Source organism: Vulpes vulpes, chromosome 3 (genome assembly GCF_048418805.1).
Source record: "Vulpes vulpes isolate BD-2025 chromosome 3, VulVul3, whole genome shotgun sequence".
Classification (NCBI taxonomy): domain Eukaryota; kingdom Metazoa; phylum Chordata; class Mammalia; order Carnivora; family Canidae; genus Vulpes; species Vulpes vulpes.
Window position 1 is genome coordinate 56,511,137 of NC_132782.1, and position 18,122 is coordinate 56,529,258.

General features: G+C 43.4%; 2 protein-coding genes across 2 annotated transcripts in view; one reads left to right on the plus strand and one right to left on the minus strand.

Moving 5' to 3' along the window:
* Positions 1-4,660: 4,660 nt before the first annotated feature.
* PSMD2 (proteasome 26S subunit ubiquitin receptor, non-ATPase 2) lies at positions 4,661-10,125 on the minus strand. Its single transcript, XM_072752572.1, has 13 exons — positions 9,775-10,125; positions 9,499-9,605; positions 9,183-9,310; positions 8,865-8,952; positions 7,551-7,713; positions 7,326-7,427; positions 6,979-7,124; positions 6,639-6,722; positions 6,253-6,421; positions 6,071-6,165; positions 5,714-5,840; positions 5,126-5,244; positions 4,661-4,988 (listed from the first exon to the last, which is right to left on the minus strand). Exons 1-13 carry the CDS (start codon positions 9,881-9,883, stop codon positions 4,806-4,808), a joined length of 1,620 nt encoding a protein of 539 aa, XP_072608673.1. The 5' UTR covers positions 9,884-10,125; the 3' UTR covers positions 4,661-4,805.
* Positions 10,126-10,130: 5 nt separating this feature from the next.
* PARL (presenilin associated rhomboid like) overlaps positions 10,131-18,122 on the plus strand; it is a 46,612-nt gene continuing 38,620 nt past the window's right edge. Inside the window, exon 1 of the mRNA XM_026007244.2 lies at positions 10,131-10,238. The gene's annotated coding sequence lies outside the window, so the exon portion shown is untranslated. The remainder of the gene's footprint in view (positions 10,239-18,122) is intronic.

An 18,122-nucleotide genomic window follows, 5' to 3' on the forward strand; every position in this document is an offset into this window, starting at 1 on the left:
GTCCGAGCTTTCAACCACCGTGCTTTCTCTCACAATAACATCCACACTATTGGATTGTGAAGATTAGAGTTAATTTATGTGAAAAGGGCTCGAAACGGTGCCTATGTGCTTACATACGTGGCAAAGACACTCTTGTGCACGATCTGTGGGTGTGCATGTGTGCATGTGTGTACATACAATCTCAGAAGGAAACATTTTCTCTGTACCAATGATAATGTGGTCAATTAATATATATGACCTACGTGATCTCAATCTTCACAATTTTCTATAAAAACAGATTGCATTGGGGCACCTGAGTGGCTCAGTGGTTGAGTGTCTGCCTTTGGCTCAGGCAGTGATCCTCTTGTCCTGGGATCGAATCCCGCATCGGGTTCCTTGCAGGGAGCCTGCTTCTCCGTCTGCCTGTGTCTCTGCCTCTCTCTGTGTATCTCTCATGAGTGAATAAATAAAATCTTTTAAAAATTGTGTTGTTCTTACCGCTGTATATGAGGACCTGGAGCTCCAAAGGAGAGCAAAATAAATTCATGCAGGAGGAACCATAGTGAGTGAAAATGCAGATCTAGCGTTCTCTGACTCTTCATTCTGTGACTACTCTTCTCATTTCTTTCTCCCTAAGCAAGCTAATATATAAAAATCAATTACTGCCCACCTGCCAATCTGTTCCTAACCTGAAACCTATCTCTCAAACTCCAGTTACAAGGTACCACTCCACCGGATCATCCCACAGGCATCTCAAGTTGTGTATGCCCACACAGGAACCTGTCATCTCTCCCTACTCAAGGGTCCTTCACTGCAACTTTGTACATGTTAGTGCCCATGTATTCTTTTTTAAGATTTTATTTATTTATTTATTTATCAGAGATTCACAGAGAGAGGCAGAGACATAGAGGGAGAATCAAGCTCCTTGTAGGGGGCCCAATGTGGGACTCAATCCCAGGACCCCAGGATCACACCCTGAGCTGAAGGCAGATGCTCAACCACTGAGCTCCCCAGGCATCCCCCTGTATTCTTTTTTAATGAGTAGTGCCCAACCTGAAAACCTAGGATTCATCCTACATTCCTTCCCATCCATGTACTACCTCTAATCAGTCACTAGGTCCTCTTGGTATTTGCATCAAATTCAAGTCCTATTGATTTTACTTTTTTTTTTTTTTTATCTTTAAAAAAATCTTTCTTCTGCCCTTCCCCATTTCTAATGCCCTAGTTCAGGTATCTGTTTCCTTTGCCTGGTCTCCCAGCCTCCCTGGTGAGCTTCCTTACCCAGATAACTGATGTGACTTCCCTGCTTCCCTACCCAGATAACTGAATCACTTCCCTGATTCAGTAATCTCCATTGATACTGTCAATTTCTTAGAACAAACCTCTTCTATTTTTTTTAAAGATCTTATTTATTTATTCATGAGAGACACGGGGTGGGGGGGAGGCAGAGACACAGGCAGAGGGAAAAGCAGGCTCCATGCGGGGAGCCCGATGTGGGACTCAATCCTGGGACCTCAGGATCACACGCTGAGCCAAAGGCAGACACTCAACCACTGAGCCACCCAGTCCTCCCAACAAAGCTCTTCTAAACCTGATCTGAGGCTGTGTCTCTTTTACTATATCTCCTACCACACTTTTTTCGGGCCTTGCACACTTAGCAAACTATCCATGATTTCTGAAAATAAATAGCCTTACCGCCTGCCTTCTTTTGGTACGCCCTTAGCGATATTCTATCCTTTTCCTCTGGGCAGACTCATATTCCTCCAAGTCTCATTGCCCTCGAAATTCTCCCCTGACCTACCTGGGCATTTAGGCTCTATTTCAAAGATTCCAGGGTACCTTCTTCACACCCCAGTACAGTATCTATAACAATGTATCACAATTGTTTTCTTTTCCATTAAGTACACTTCTTGAGGATAGGGTTTTTTTTTTTTTTTTTTTGATAGGGTTTTATTTTTTTCCGCTATCTTTACATCTCCATAAACCAAAATAATGTCCAGCACAGAGTAAAACTATTATTTGTTGATGAATGAATGGTGAAAGGTTGACTCATTATGAAAATTTTATTCTAAAACACAATCACTGATTTGAGAAAGAACTGTTCTTTTTTTAGACTATTTTGCAGCTTACAAATCCGTTTTTTAATTTTTTTAAGTTTTAAGTAGGCTCCACACCCAACATGGGGCTCAAACTCACAAATGAGATCAAGAGTCACATGCTCCACCAAGCCAGCCAGGGATCCTTGCAAATCACTTTCTAATTTATCTTTTTTTTTTTTTTTAAAGATGCATTAATTTGAGAGAGAGCAGAGAGGGAGAGAGAAAAAGAGAGAGAGAGATTATGAGCAGGGGAGTGGGGTAAAGTGACAAGCAGACTTCCTGCTGAGCAGGGATCCCAATATGGGGCTTGGGATCATGACCTGAGCTAAAGCAGATGCTTAACCATCTGAGCCACCCAGGTGTCCCTAACATCTTTTTTTAAGATTTTATTTTGGGGGCGCCTGGGTGGAGCAGTCAGAAAGCATCCGACTCAGGTTGTGATCTCAGGGTTGTGAGATCAAGCCCTGTGTTGGGTTCCGTGTCCAGTGCAGAGTCTGCTTATGTTTCTCTCTCCTCTCCCTCTTTCCCTTTCCATGACCCACTCTCTCTCTAAAATAAATAAGTCTTTTAAAAAAAGGAAAATATTTTATTTTTTAAAGATTTTATTGGGGATCCCTGGGTGGTGCAGCGGTTTGGCGCCTGTCTTTGGCTCAGGGCGCGATTCTGGGGACCCGGGATCGAGTCCCACGTCGGGCTCCGGGTGCATGGAGCCTGCTTCTCCCTCTGCCTGTGTCTCTGCCTCTCTCTCTCTCTCTGTGACTATCGTAAATAAATAATAATTTAAAAAATTAAAAAAAAAAAACCAGTTGTGTACGTAAAAATATTAAAAAAAAAAAAAGATTTTATTTATTCACAAGAGACAGAGAGAGAGAGAGAGGCAGAGACACAGGCAGAGGGAGAAGCAGGCTCCATGCGGGGAGCCCAACATGGGACTTGATCCCGGGTTTCCAGCATCAGGCCCTGGACTGAAGGCAGCGCTAAACCGCTGAGCCACCCGGCCTGCCTGAAAACATTTTAAGTAATCTCAATACCCAACATGAGGCTCAAACCTACAGCCCCAAGATCACGTCATATGTTTCACCAACGGAGCCAGACATGTGCCCCTCTAATTTATCTTTACTTCACCACCGCTGGGTATCAGGGAAAGCAATTATCATATCCCTTTTTACAGGTAACAGAGGCTCACCAAACATGCTGATTTGCTCAAGACCACACAGGATCCCATTAACAAGGTTTGACAGGTCTACTGACTCTGAAGTCCAGTACTTCAACTTTTTACACAGGTTTTTATACAGGCCGCCAAATAAGAACAGAGAGAAGACAAGAGACACTAATCCGAAGTTGCCATTCTCCAGCTAGCCAAAACCTTGGATTACAATGGGGTCCACAAGTCTCCAAGGCTACAAAGACAGATTAATGTAATAAGGGTGTAGGTTTTGGAGTCAAACTTAAGATTCCAATCCTGGCTCCACCACTTACTATGTGACCTGGAATTAAGTTACTGAACCTCTCTCCAAACTTTATATTCCCCATCAAAACACTGGGATAATAACCTACCTTTCAAAGCTGTTTTGAGATCTCTGAAGTATGCAGAAAAATTATTCTTTCAACATTTATAGAAGACCTATCATGTGCCAGGCACTGCTCGGAAGCTAAACCCACAGAACGTGTTGGTTAGCTAGCTATGATTATCTGGCAGAGCCATATGTTCTTCTGCACTGCATCCACAGGGGTCCAGGCCCCAACTGGCAGCATAACTAGACTCATACCAACCCCACCAGGAAGCAGCACTGAAGATCAAAAATGATTACATTCCAGGAAGGAGGCCACTCCTTTTTTCCCATTGCTACACTAAGAGGAAGGTCAGGGTCAAGCTTTCTTGCACTCAGTTTTTGTCTACAAAGACAGCACAGAAGTAGACCAAATCTCTCCAACAGCAAACTTCCAAGAAGGACAGAGGATCACATGAGATAAAGATGTCCCCTTCATTCAGTAGCACAGAAGTTAGAAAGACTGACTGCTGGGATCCTTAGCCCAAAGTCAGGACATGATGGGCTTGAAGTGGGAGTGCACTGGTGGGGTGGGGATGGGAATGGGATCCACAGCCCCTTAAAGTTATTTATAGGGCAGCCCAGGTGGCTCAGCAGTTTAGCACCACCTTCAGCCCAGGGCATGATCCTGGAGATCCGGGATCGAGTCCTGCATCGGACTCCCTGCATGGAGCCTGTTTCTCCCTCTCCCTCGGCCTGCGTCTCTGCCTCTCTGTCTCTCATGAATAAATAAAATCTTAAAAAAAAAAGTTATTTATAAGTTTGTATTAAAATGTGTGCATATGCATCTCCTAGAAAGAAAATCCATTATACTGATGAGCTTCTCAAGGGTCCATGCCCCTAAAGATGAACCACTATTTTAAGATGATTAGGAAGGAGGGAAGAAGGGCAAGGAGTTTAATTTGTTCCATTCAGGACAACCTCCCTGCTAGCCTAGGCTCAGAGTTGCTATAACAATGGCTCCTCACATCGACTCCCCACCCTGGTCTGGCCTCCAGCCACAATACCCCAGAAAACAGACATAGAGGGACCTTGGGGATAAAGGTCTTTATTCAACAAAGTTATCTCACTTAGTAACAAAATAACAGGAGGTTAACAGGAGCAGTGTCCACGTCTGGCAGCAGGAAACACGGCCTGCTGACATTATCAGTGGCAGCTCAGCGCCCCTGGTAGCCACTTAGAGGTCATAGTTGGGGTTCTTCCGAAGGATAACAAAACCTTCCAGAATGGGGGTGACAGGAAGAAACTCCTCAGTGGCCAGTTCTGCCCTCTCCCCATGGGCCAACAATACTGGGGTTGTGTGTGTCTGGAACCCCGTGATAGTCTTAGGCTTGCCGGCCTGGCCCACCACATCCACTGCCTGTAGGGTGAAGAAATAAAAATAGAGGTGTAGCAGATGGAAATGCAGCAACAAACCAGTGCCCATACCAGTTTCAGAGAAGCAGGTATGTGTGCATTCTCCAAGGTCTACAGCCCTCCCGCTGTTCAAACCCTCACCTGGCCCACACGGACAGACACTGGTAATGGCCGCAACTCCTCATCGAATGTAACCAGCATCCGGGGCTGCATGGCAGCCACCAGCCCATACAATACATAGTGCGATTTGCCGAGGATGACTGAGGGAAGAACAGAGGACAGTTAGATGCATCAAGGCAGACCTGACCTAACCGTGGGACCCCACCCTAGCCCTGACTCTTGAACCCTTCAGTGTTTCAGCTGAACCCACACTCCTTCCCTCATATACCCTACCACAAACCAGAGATCCCCCCACCTTACTCTGCCCATAGATTTGAGACTTAATCATTAATTTCTCTCAGTCACTTAGGAACAGACAGTGGGCTCAGCACTTAATCTTCAAAAAAAGAAATCTCTGTGGGCCAGATCAAAAATGTGGGAGACGAGCTTCACAAGGCCCTATACAGGCCCAAAGAACATCAGGAACCCAGAGTGATGCAGAACTAACTTGGGAGTTGGCTCCTAAATTACAAGGTGGCCCTAGTAAATAAGGGTAGACACAGGGCCATGTGCCACTATAGGATTCTTTTTTTTTTTTTTTCCACTATAGGATTCTTGACAGGAACTCACTGTTACGGACATCCAGGAAAGAGACAAGCACAGTGAGTAGCCCAGCCACGGCCACTTGACTCATTAGCTGCCGGTCACTGTGGTAGGGACACAGGGTGAGTGTGCCCTTCCCTAAATGTGTCAAGCCCTGGGGAAAAAAAAAAAGAGAGAGAGAGAGAGAGAGAGAGAGAGAGAGAGAGAGAAGTAAAGATCATATCTGAGGAGATGTCACCTAACCTGGCCATATAGAAATCCAACTGATTCATATCCTCTCTCCCAGCAAAACTCAAGGTCCCCTTCATGTCATTACATGTCCCCTTTCCATGACCACAGATATTTCCCTTGGCACACCTGAAGGAAAAGAGTTCTATTCTTTACCTGTGCCAAGCGCACCATGAAGAGGTTGTTGGGGTCCTTGGCATGATACTGGGCTAACTGGCGCAGCATTGCAGCCAGACGGGCGTTATTGGTACCTGGAGATGTTAACCATTACAGTGTTGAAAAAAGGGCCTCAAACATTCTTTCAAGCTATTTCTGATCTTTTTCTAACAGATACTCACCACTACCCACCATCCCCATGGCAAAGATGGAGTTGTAGGAAACTTCTGGATCAGCATCATGAGAGAATTTGCTTAGGGTATCCAGGATGTTGAGTCGTGGATTTGAAACAGAGATTAGGGCCAGTGCTAAAGGCACAGCCCTTCGGAGGGTAGGCTCCCCATATCTCAGCTGGTAATAACAGAGAATAACCAGAGCATCACAGAAAGCAGTACGACAAACTCAGTTATAGGAACAGACTAATGGGTAAAAGGGGGCTTAATCCAATTTTGCAGAAAGGGCATAGTAAAGAGACTATTTCTCCACTAAGAAAACCTATCAAGAAAGTCTCCTCCAGGGATCTCCAAGCACCTAAACCAGTATATTCCCATCTCCATGCAATACTCACCAAATGGCCAAAGGTTCGTAGAGCCATCTCTGCACCAATTTCCTCCCCCATAGCAATAAGGGCAATCCCCAGCACAGCCACTCCCTGCAATTGAAAAGGCAGCAGAACCCAATAAGCGCAGGGAACAAAAAATTCACCCTTGACTCAATTCCCATGTAAGAAAAAGCTGTCCCATGGTGGCACATCTTGCCCTTCACATATAGAACCCAACCTCACATCATCTCGATACACAGCACCACCCGGAAGTGCTCTAAAACAAACCCAAATCCTGCACCCCTACTCCTCTACACACTTATCTTTTCTCAGAGCCTGACTCAGAGTGCCCAGCCACCCACAGAACCTGATGTGCTCCCATGTCCGCAGGGGCTTCCTTCTTGTCCTTATCCTTCTTTTCCTTCTTGTCCTTGTCTTCCTCTTTTTCCTTGGAGTCAAAGTGTTCACTACAAATATGGAGCAGCTGCTGTACCTTCAGTACATTCCCAGAGCCTGCAGGGTACATTCCCATGGTGGTAAGGATGAGAAAAGACAGGAAAAAAAAAAAAAAACCACACACACACACACACACACACTCCAGGAATAGAAGCTAAAGAATCTAAAGATTAGAACAACCGAGAAAGGAGAATAAATTTGAAAAGAGATATCCCAGAGAGAAGTAAGGAGTCACAGGAGAAACACAAAGACACAGACCTGCATAGGCACACACATCTACTAATGTGTTGGCAAAACTGCGGAATGGCTCGGACACAACTTCTAGCGCTGCCAGGATTGCTTCGATGGCCTCACCCTTGCCTACAGGAAAAATTCAAGGTATCAAGAGGACACTTGTTTCCAACCAGCAGTTTGACACATAAGCCCCCCTCCTCTGTTGTACCCAGTTACTGTCAGCCTTTGCTCAGAGAGACATCCCCTCACCCAGGTGGTTGAGGCCCAGTCCAAGAGGAAGCCAACGGGCATAGGTGTCCTTGAGCTCAGTCTCTGACTTTTCCATGATGGTCTGAAGGATAGTGGAAGTGACATCTCCATTGCAGGATCCCACTGCTATCATTCCACAGGCTAAAGCTGTCACACCTGCCACCTACAAATAGGAATGTCAGTATCATATACAGTAAGTTATTAAAATAACTGTTTATCTATCTTGATTCCAGACAGACAATTCCTACAGACCACTGTAACCACACTAAGTAATAATCTCTTTCGGATGATAGGTCAAAATAATAAGAGCAACCATTCACTGAGTATTTACTAGGTATCAGCCAGTATGCCAACTCTTTTGTGTACTATTAACATTTAATCCTCACAACAACCCCATGAAACAGGTCCTGCTGTTGTTATTTTTTTACTGATGACGAAAATGAAACCTGAAGGGATTGAGTTACATGTCCAAGATCACACTGCTTATAAGCAGAGGTGGCACAATTTGAATCGAAGTCTGTCTTTTTTTCTTCTTCAAGATTTCATTTATTTGACAGAGAAAAAGAGAGAGCACAAGCAGGGGGAGTGGCAGGCAGAGGGAAAGGGAGAAGCAGGCTTTCTGCTCAATGCAGGACTCGATCCCAGGACCACCTGACCCAAAGGCAGATGCTTAACCGACCAAGCCACCCAGGCACCCTGAACTGAGGTCTTCCTGACCCAAGCTATACTTTTAGCCCCCATACTATGTTTATCTATCACTAGAATGACTCTGCGTAAGAAAATTGAAGGTTGGGGACACCTGGATAGCTCAGTCGGTTAAGTGTCCCACTTGGTTTGGGTTCAGGTCATGATCTTATGAGTTGTGAAATTGTGCCCTGCAATGGGCTCCATGCTCACTGGGGAGTCTGTCTGAAGATTCTCTCCCTCTGCCCGTCCCCCCACTCGCACACGCAAGCAAGCTCTCTCTAAAAAAAATAAATATATTTTAATTTTTTTTTTAATGATTTAAGGTTGGCCAATGACTAAAACAAGGAGTGAGAATCAGCCACCTCAAGCTGGATTAAGTTACTCCCCTCTCTAGTCTGAGTACTTCTTCATGGACCCCAAGGGTTAGAACTCAATACCAAAATGTTAACTTTTTAGCCTCAATACCACCTGAGGCTTAAAATTCCAGTTCTAAGAGATTTCACTGAAGTGATACACACACCCCTATAAACAGAAATATACACTTTTTTTTCACTACTTATCACAGAGAGTGATAAGACTCAGAGCACTTTCCCTACCTCCCCTAAATGTCCAACAGCCTCTCCTCACCTCCATACTAGACTTGGAATCTCCCATCACAGGGAGCAGCAGTGTTAGAACATCTTCACGATTGGAGCCAGCATAAGCCAAGCCTAGCCTGCAAAAGCCAGGGAGAGGCAGTCCCAGACACACAATCAAGGACAGGACAAGGAAGGAACAAAAAGAGGATTGGTCATTTATTCATCATTTCAATCAAGTCACTAAGAACCAAATACTCAACAGACATGATGGTAGTCCTTGGCAATACAAAGGTGAAAAGGACCCAGTTCCTGTTTTCACAAAGCTTACAGGTTGAATACTAGCACAAGAAGAAGCAAGAAGCCTTACCCAAAGATGGAACCAAGTCTCATAGTGTTGCTGTTGTGAAGAACATAGTCTGAGAGCAGTGCCAGAGCGGGGTCACACTCATTCCGGACCCCAGAGTTCACTATGCCACAGGCCAGAAGGGCTCCTGACTGCAAAATGCAAACAGATCCTTCACTCAATCTATTCTGCCATAAAGTATACAACATGGACTTCATTGCAGTTTCCACCTTAACTGGAATGAAAAACCAGGTAGACCTTACCCATGATAGGGAGGCCCTTAGGGCTCTAGAACGTGGTAGGAGAATGTCCCCATTAGTGGGCTATGCCCAGAACCAACCTTGATGTAGTCCTCAGAGGAGTACAAGTACTTGTCAATCTGGGTGAGGCCACCATCCACATCCCACAACAGAATCATGCCAAGGGATGCAGCTGCGCTCAACATTCCTACACCAAGGAAAAATCTATCAGACTTAAAATGGTTCTAATCCTAAGAAAACTGTTACAAAGAGCTCTGTAAAAAAAATGGTCCTGGGGATCCCAGTCACATTAACACCTGAACCTAGGAGAATAACAGAAATGACCAAAGCAACATAAAGTAGCCATAAAGTTATACCATGGTCTTTGTTCTTGTAAAGCCATTTGTTGCCATCATCAGTCAGCAACTTGTCCTGGCCAAAAGCTGCGTTCACAAAACCATTCACAAAAGAAGAGGCCAGGTTCATGCGGGCAGAGTCCACTTGAGAGCCACTACCCCCAAACCCTGCACGAGAGAAAGAGAAAAAAAAAAAAAAGGTTTAGAGTAGGACAAGAAAGGAACACAGCATGGTGGTAGTCTCTGGCTCTGAACAAGTCACTTAGGATCCCCTATCTGGGACGCCTAGGTGGCTCAGTGGTTGAGCATCTGCCTTTGGCTCAGGGCGTGATCCCAAAGTCTGGGATCGGGTCCTGTGTCGGGCTCCCTGCTGGCTGGGCGCAGAGAGGCTGGGGCTGCGGCCCGGCGTGGGCTCAGCCGGCGGGCGGTCGCGGCTGCGAGGAGCTCACTGCGGCCCTGGCCCCGCCGCGACTGCTCGGACGCAGGTAATGACCCGGCTTCTTTCCCCTAAGACCCTCAGCTCCGGCCGAGCATCCTCGGGGGCGCAGGCCGCGCGGGCCTGCGGGGCTGCCTTCGCTCACCCCCGTCGTCACCCCTCCCTTCCTCTCTCCATGCATCCCGCTTTGCCCTCTCGCCAGCCCTCGCTTCTCGCCGTGCCAGCGTGCGCCGAGCCGGGGTGCCCGTGACCGACCGCGGCGCAGCTTCCCGTGAGCCCGCGCCGTCTGCCCCTCTCCCAACGGGAAGGACGTGAGGAGAAGGGAGCTTAGTCTCTGAGGGCTAATTGCGTGCCACGCCTCATAATCCCGCGAAGAAGGTATTAGACCCACTTTTTTTTTTTTTTAAGTAAAGCCGTTACACAGATGGGAGAATAGCAGAACTGACTCTATCCGTCTTTATAAGCCTGTGTTCTACAAGTTACTTTTTTTAAAAAAATATTTTACTTGTTTATTCATGAGACACACACACACGCAGAGGCAGAGGCAGAGGCAGAGGAAGCAGGCTCCATGCAGGGAGCCCGACGCGGGACTCATCCAGGGTCTCCAGGGTCACGCCCTGGGCCACCCGGGCTGCCCTACAAGCTAACTTTACCGTTTAGAGAACTAAGGGAAGACGGAGTCCATGGGCATTTGCTTTGCCTTCTGCTAAGTCTTAGGAGAGGCTTCTCTGTTGGAGAATGGGGACCATGGAATATTTGGTTTCCAGATGACTTGGAAAGAAAACTACAATATTGGTTTTCCCAAGTAGAAGCTGCATGAAGAGTATACTCAATATTTGCTGCTTTTTTTTGTTGTTGTTGTTGATTCAATTCTGAATTAAGAGAAGAAAAAAAGAAATCGGCTGTCCGAGATTTTGATGTGGTTTGATTCGAAATTTGTTCCAGTTGTTTAATCTCAAGTTCGAACCTTCCCAGTCCCTGAGTTGGTTCCAGATGCCTGGAATCCCATCTGATTGATGGTAGAGCAAGTTTAGGTAGAGTGTTGAACAGAGTGGTCAGCCAGTGGCAAGTGGAGGCTCATACGTGGTGGAGTTTTTGCCTGATTTTAAGAATCACCTGGAATTTTTTGTAGATTTTTCCCAGGCCCCATCCCAGTTCTATCAACTCAGAAATTGTGGGGTTGAGGGAGTGGAAAAACCTGTAATTCTTGGCAAGCACTCCCAAATGAATTAGGGATTTGTGAAAACTTGCATACATTGTAGCTTAACCTCGTGACACATCTTAACATTGGAACTTCAGGCGCTAACCTTAAACTCCTGGGGAGATGGAGAATCCCATCTGGAGGTTAGGTGGAGATGGTGACAGATTTCAGTGGTCCAGATTCCATAATTTCTTCCAAATCCTGTGAAAATTGCATGGTTTGGGGGTGGGGGGAGCAAAAATGAATATCACTATTAGGAAGCAACAGGTGTGTTAATATTAAAAATAAGTATTAAGGGAAAGCAAAGGAAAAATACCTTGATTAATGAAGAGCTTCTGGTAAAAATTGGAAACCATTTGAAAAAAACAAATGAAAGTGTGATGTGGAAGGTTAGCATCTATTTTTTTTAAGTTTGCCTTTTATTTGCAAAGTTTGAAAATGACATTTTTTATGGTTGCATAGAAAAATGTGCATTACAAGAGAATGTAGGTAAGCCTGAAATAGATATGGCGGCTCAACTCTGGAAATAAGCACTTAAATAGGAAGAAGGAGTTACCTTCTATGTAACTTTATTTGCTCTGCTTTGACTTCCTGTGGTTCTAAGATTAGTATATAGACTATAGTTAGAGGTAAGGTTAAAAAGCAGAGTTCTGGGCCCAATCCTTGTCATTCTGATGTGATAGACCTGAAGCATGGCTGGAAATTTGCAGTACAAGTAATGATAGAAGAGTTCTGTAAACTATGGAAGGCCCAATGCAGCCCATCTGGTAAAAATGATTTTTATGTTTTCAAAGGGTTGCAAAGCAAAACAATACGTGACAAATGTGTTCTTCATAAAAACTAAAATATTTGCTATCTGTCCCTTTACAGAAAAAAGAAAATCTTAGGGTCTTCAGAAGCTTTACCATTATCAAATTTCTGGCAGCACTTCTAAGAAATGGTTTAGGCTTGAAAGAAGCCTGCACAATTTCAGTTGTATGGAACTATCCAAGAGAGTAGTTGGTTGTTCAGCTACTTTCTCTATTTAATTTATCATCTATTGACTCAAGATGGGCTTTAAGAGAATAATTTTGTCATGAAAGTGTTTATGTAGAATTCCTCCTCCCCTAAATACGTTTAATTTCTTTTTAAGTGTAATGAATCTATTGCTTGTATGCTTAGACACATGTTGTCTTCATTTGAACATTAGGCCATTTCTACTCAATGTATTCATTAAAATCTGTAGTAACAGACATTAGTGCTGACTCGTACATATATCTAAGTTGCATTGTTAAAAACAGTTCACAAGACTGTTTTCACTCATTAAGCCAACTAATTCATAGATACGACTTTTCCTATTTATTTGTTTATGTATTTTTTTAAAGATTTTATTTATTCATGTGAGACAGAGCGAGAGAGAGGCAGAGACATAAGCAGAGAGAGAAGCAGGCTCCAGGCAGGGAGCCCGATGTGGGACTCGATCCCGGGATTCCAGGACCATGCCCTGGGCCAAAGGCAGGCGCTCAACCGCTGAGCCACCCAGGCATCCCGACTTTTCCTATTTAAAAGTTATGGGATCATGTTAAACAGAACTATAGGGGGTTCCCTGGGTTATATGTATATGCCTCTAGTGGTCCTCTCCCTTTCTACTCTCTGCTCACACCATCCATTTTATCATGTTGTTTCTCTTTGTTTTCTGAACCTTTTTCAGGTAAGTGATTTATTCATTTATTTTTCTCCTTTTTGTACTGATATGAATGAGTAGAGCTAAAGAACCTAAGCTTGTAAATATGATCTCAAACATTTTGCAGTTAGAAACGTTTATGATGCTTTTTCCTTGTTTTTGCATTTTAAGAAATTTAAAACAAAAGCTCCTTACGAACATAATGTACCTTTCCTACAATGTGTGATGAAGTACTTGATCTAAAAATATTTTTGTACTAACAGAGGAAACCCAACTCTAACCAACCTAAGTAATTAGGGGAATTTATTGGCTTATGCGGTTAAGTCTAGAAGTAGGACTGGCTTCTAATGAGGCAAGATTCAGTATTTCAGATTGTCACCAGGATTCCATTTTTCTCCATGGGTTGGCTCTGCTTCCTAAACGTTGGCCTTGCTCTTGGCATGCTCTCCTTGTTGTAAGATGGCTGTCAGTAGTAGCTCTTGGGGCTGTATACTCTTAGGTTCACATCCAGCAGAAAAAGTTCTCCAGGGATGCCTGGGTCGCTCAGCAGCTGAGCGTCTGCCTTTGGCTCAGGACATGATCCTGGGGTTCTGGTGTTGAGTCCTGCATTGGGCTCCCTGCATGGGGCCTGCTTCTCCCTCTGCCTGTGTTGTGTCTCTGTCTCTCGCTCTCTCTCTCTTTCTCTCATGAATAAACAAAATCTTAAAAAAAAAAAAAAAAAAAGAAAAAAAAAGTTTTCCAGTATTACAAACAAAATCTTGAAATTCACTGGACTAGATTTGCCTGATTTGGGATACGTGTCCATTTTTGAATCCTTCGAAATTGGCAGGAGTAGGGGCTTTCTAGGTTGGTTTAAGCCAGTCAGGAGCTGGTGTGCCTCTCCCAACCAAATGGCTGGAAATTCCAGTGTACTGTTAGAACAGGGGGAAAGGACTTAGATGCTGGGAGTCAGCGAGAAACGTTCCCTACTGTCAGATCTAGTGAAACTTTTGTGTTTAAATTCTTTGTTATAAGTCCAAATTTTTGTTAGTCCTAGTCAGATAGGATTACCCTGTATATAACCATTCTAGTTGAAGTGGAAGTTTTGTTAGGAATTAGGTTCTTTTTTTTTTTTTTTTTTTTTAAGATTTTATTTATTTTTTCATGAGAGACACAGAGAGAGGGAGAGAGGCAGAGACATAGGCAGAGGGAGAAGCAGGCTCCATGCAGGGAGCCTGACATGGGACTCGATCCCAGGTCTTCAGGATCACGCCCTGGACTGAAGGCGGCGCTAAACCGCTGAGCCACCGGGGCTGCCCAGGAATTAGGTTCTAGCTCCATTGTAAGTGGTTCATGAACTAGCATTTTAGGCCTCGTCTAGGATAGGGGTGGCAAACTTATTTTGTGAAAGGCCAGGTAGAAAATGACAGGCTCGCATATGGTTTCTGTCACATACTCTTTCTTTTCCTTTAAATAACTCTTTTAAAAATTTAAAAACACTCTTAGCTGAAGGGCCAAATCCATCCTCCAGGCTGAAGTTTGTCAGTTTGTGAGCTTGTTGAGAAATGTAGAATCTCCTATTTTTTCCGCCTTACACTTAACTAATTTGGAATCTGATATTAACAAGACACCCAGGTGATTTGTATGGATACTAAAGTTTTCCCCAAATCTGTGGTAGATCAACCCTGGGAAATAAAGTTTTTAGCTTTCCAGCTCCTGCGGCATATAAATATGTGCCAGATAATAGGAATAGGTGTTCAGTGAACCAGTTTTAGTTCTATTGAACAAGTCTTTTTTTTTTTTTTTTTAAGATTTTATTATTATAGAGCATGCACACAAGCCAGGAGGAGAGGGAGATGTAGAGGAAGAAGCAGACTCCCCTGCTGAGCAGGGAGCTACCTGCGGTCTGAATCTCGGGATCTCGGGATCATGACCAGAGCTAAAGGCAGATGCTTAACCAACTGTGCCACCCAGGCACCCCTGTTGAACAAGTTCTGTATGTCTAATTATAATTCCCAATATGTATATACTTAAAAGATTTTATTTATTCATGAGAGACCCAGGCAGAGGGAGAAGCAGGCTCCTTGCAGGGAGCCCAATGCCGGAGTCAGTCCCAGGACCCCGGGACCACACCCTGAGCCGAAGGCAGGAGCTAAACCACAGAGCCACCCAGATGTCCCTGTATATACTTTTTTCATATGTATATATTCTTAATATATATATTCTGCATCTGACCTTAACCCTGGGGCCAACTTGTGTAACATATTCTCAGTGTCCTTGGCCCCATGCTTATTTTTTTTTTAATAAATTTGTTTTTTATTGGTGTTCAATTTGCCAACATATAGAATAACACCCAGTGCTCATCCCATCAAGTGCCCCTCTCAGTGCCCGTCACCCAGTCACCCCCACCCCCCACCCACCTCCCCTTCCATCACCCCTAGTTCGTTTCCCAGAGTTAGGAGTCTCTCATGTTCTGTCTCCCTTTCTGATACTTCCCACTCATTTTTTCTCCTTTCCCCTTTATTCCCTTCCACCATCCCACGCTTATTTCTAAGGTAAATATTATTCAAGGCAAAAGGTCTGGCTTTGCTTAAAGTTAGGTTCCGAAACTGGTGTATTTGTGTTTCTTTTCAAACGTGCACTTCAGAATTTTTGTTTTTGTTTTTTTTACGATTCTGTTTATTCATAAGAGACACAGAGAGAGGCAGAAACCTAGAGGGAGAAGCAGGCTTCCTGTGGGAGCATGATGCAGGACTCTGATCCAAGGACCTCAGGGATCACAACCTGAGCCAAAGGCAGATGCTCAACCACTGAGCCACCCAGGTGCCCTGCACTTCAGAATTTTAAATGAGTTGATAAGCTATAGAAGTAATCTTTTATTAGAATCTATTGAGTTTGTGTCTTCTAGTATGACACTATTGGAAACGTAAATGGGTCTCATCCTTCACATTTCTTGGTCTAATAAGAAAAAAATGCTAGAAAACAACACTTGGTTACAACTTGTGGTCTTTATTTTATTTTTTTAACTTTTATTTTTTTAACTTTTATTTAACTTGTGGTCTTTAAAGGGAACATACTCTTGTTACTTTATGTCACACCTTTGTCTTTTGACCCGAAGTGGTGGTACTTTATTTACCAGCCATGCTCTATGTTACTTTTAATTATTTAATAAAAATTATATCCCCTCCCCCAAAATAAATAAAAAATCCAAACGCAAGGGATTAACATTTGCCACTTTAAAGGTGTTATCAGTTAGGAATGCATTTGGCTGTAAGTAAATTTGCTGTTTAAATAAATGAGGGGATGGGTAGTTAGCATAAGATGATGGAGGCCAGTGGCTGCTCTCTGCTCAGTAGCTCAAAAATCCCAAGGTTAGTATTTTAATCCCTTGGCCTTTCTCTTGGCATTCAAGATGACTGCCCCAAATCTAGGCATTACAGCCTTATTCAAGGCAAAAATGAAGGGGGGAGGATTATGGTAATGACACTAATGATATGTCCATTGTTATAGAGAAACAAATGTTCCCAAGAGGCACATAAAAATTCTTAAGTCTCTCATTTTTCGAGAACTCTAATATGGCTACCCTGTGCCATAACGGAGGCTGGAAAAGTAAAGGTACTTATCTTTTCTAGCCTCTGCAGAAAAAGGCAATAGAAAAAGAAATAGATTTGGGATTAGCTGTTTAATGGTATTTGCTAAAGGATATTCATGATACTGGTAACAGGGCTATGAAGGAAGTTCAGAGCCATTCAAAGCAGCATTGCTTTGTTTTGAATAAGTGCATTGCTTTTCCAAATAGATTTCCTCAAAAGGAATAGCACTTATTTGGAAGTATAAATTATGAATTATTAAAGGTTTCAAGGCAAATTCCTTTATCACCATCACCCATCCTCACCATGTGACTTCTGAGAAGTTGAACTGTGGAGTGGACTCAGTGTTGAAGAAAGAGCATACTAGGCAAGTAATAGTAATAATAGTTGCTATGCCATTTTTCTGAGTTTCAATTTTTTCCAGATATCTACTAGACACTACCTGGCTATCCTACAGTTGCTAACAATATTTTGTGTAAGTATTAAGTGTATAGCCCATGGATTCTGACAAATGTATATACCTGTGGAACCATCACCTAAAGATAAACATTGTTTTGCTCAACAATGTTTTTGAGTTTTATCCATGGTGTGTAATCAGTAGTTTGTTTTTTGCTAAGTAGTGCTCCATTGTATGAATATACAACAGTTTGTCCTTTCCCTTTTTGATAGGAATTGAAGTTCTGGTTTTTTAGCTGTTAGAATAGAGCTGCTGTGACGACAAGCATTTGAAAGACTGCCCAAGATGGAATTCTTCATGTCTTATCTTCCAAGTTCCTATTTTGGTCCCCCTGATTTCCCTTGTCCTGGTGAATAGTATCATCTTCCTTTCAGTTATTCAAAATAGAACGATCATTCTTGACCCCCTTCTTTCTTCTAATAATTATTGATCTTTTCTTTATTAGGGGCTGATCTTGGTGATAGAGATACAGTGAATACAAAAGTAATTGTCTAGTTGTGGTACAGGCCATAACTCTCACATAAGCAAAAGAGTCTATACAGGATGCTTTAGGACTCTAGGAGTACAAAGGAGACACCCACCCTGGTTAATGAATGATTCCTGGAGGATGAGATAGATGAACTGAATTTTGAGGGGCACAAGAGTGTTTTAACAAAGAGATGTATCAGAACAAGGGAGTAGCATTGCTGAGTTTGATGGGAGGATGAAAAATTATTGTGGAATTTAAAGCAGGGGAATGATACTACATTTGTGTTTAATAAAATGAAGATGAATTGGAGTGGGGCAATATTGGAAGTAATGAGGTATGGGCATTCCTCAAGTAATGAGGAAATAGGGCATTCTAGGTCAGAAGAGATGAGCTAGGAGTTGTATTGGAACTCGAGAGATTTTTGGTCCTCTGAGGAGGCATCTGGGGACTATTGAATGAGGAAAAGTGATTTAAGAACAACATACAAGTTAAAATGTTTGAAGTTAAGTAAATTGTTGCTGTACTACAGGCATGAAGTGAGGGATTAAGAGTGAAATTTTTTTTTTTATTTGAC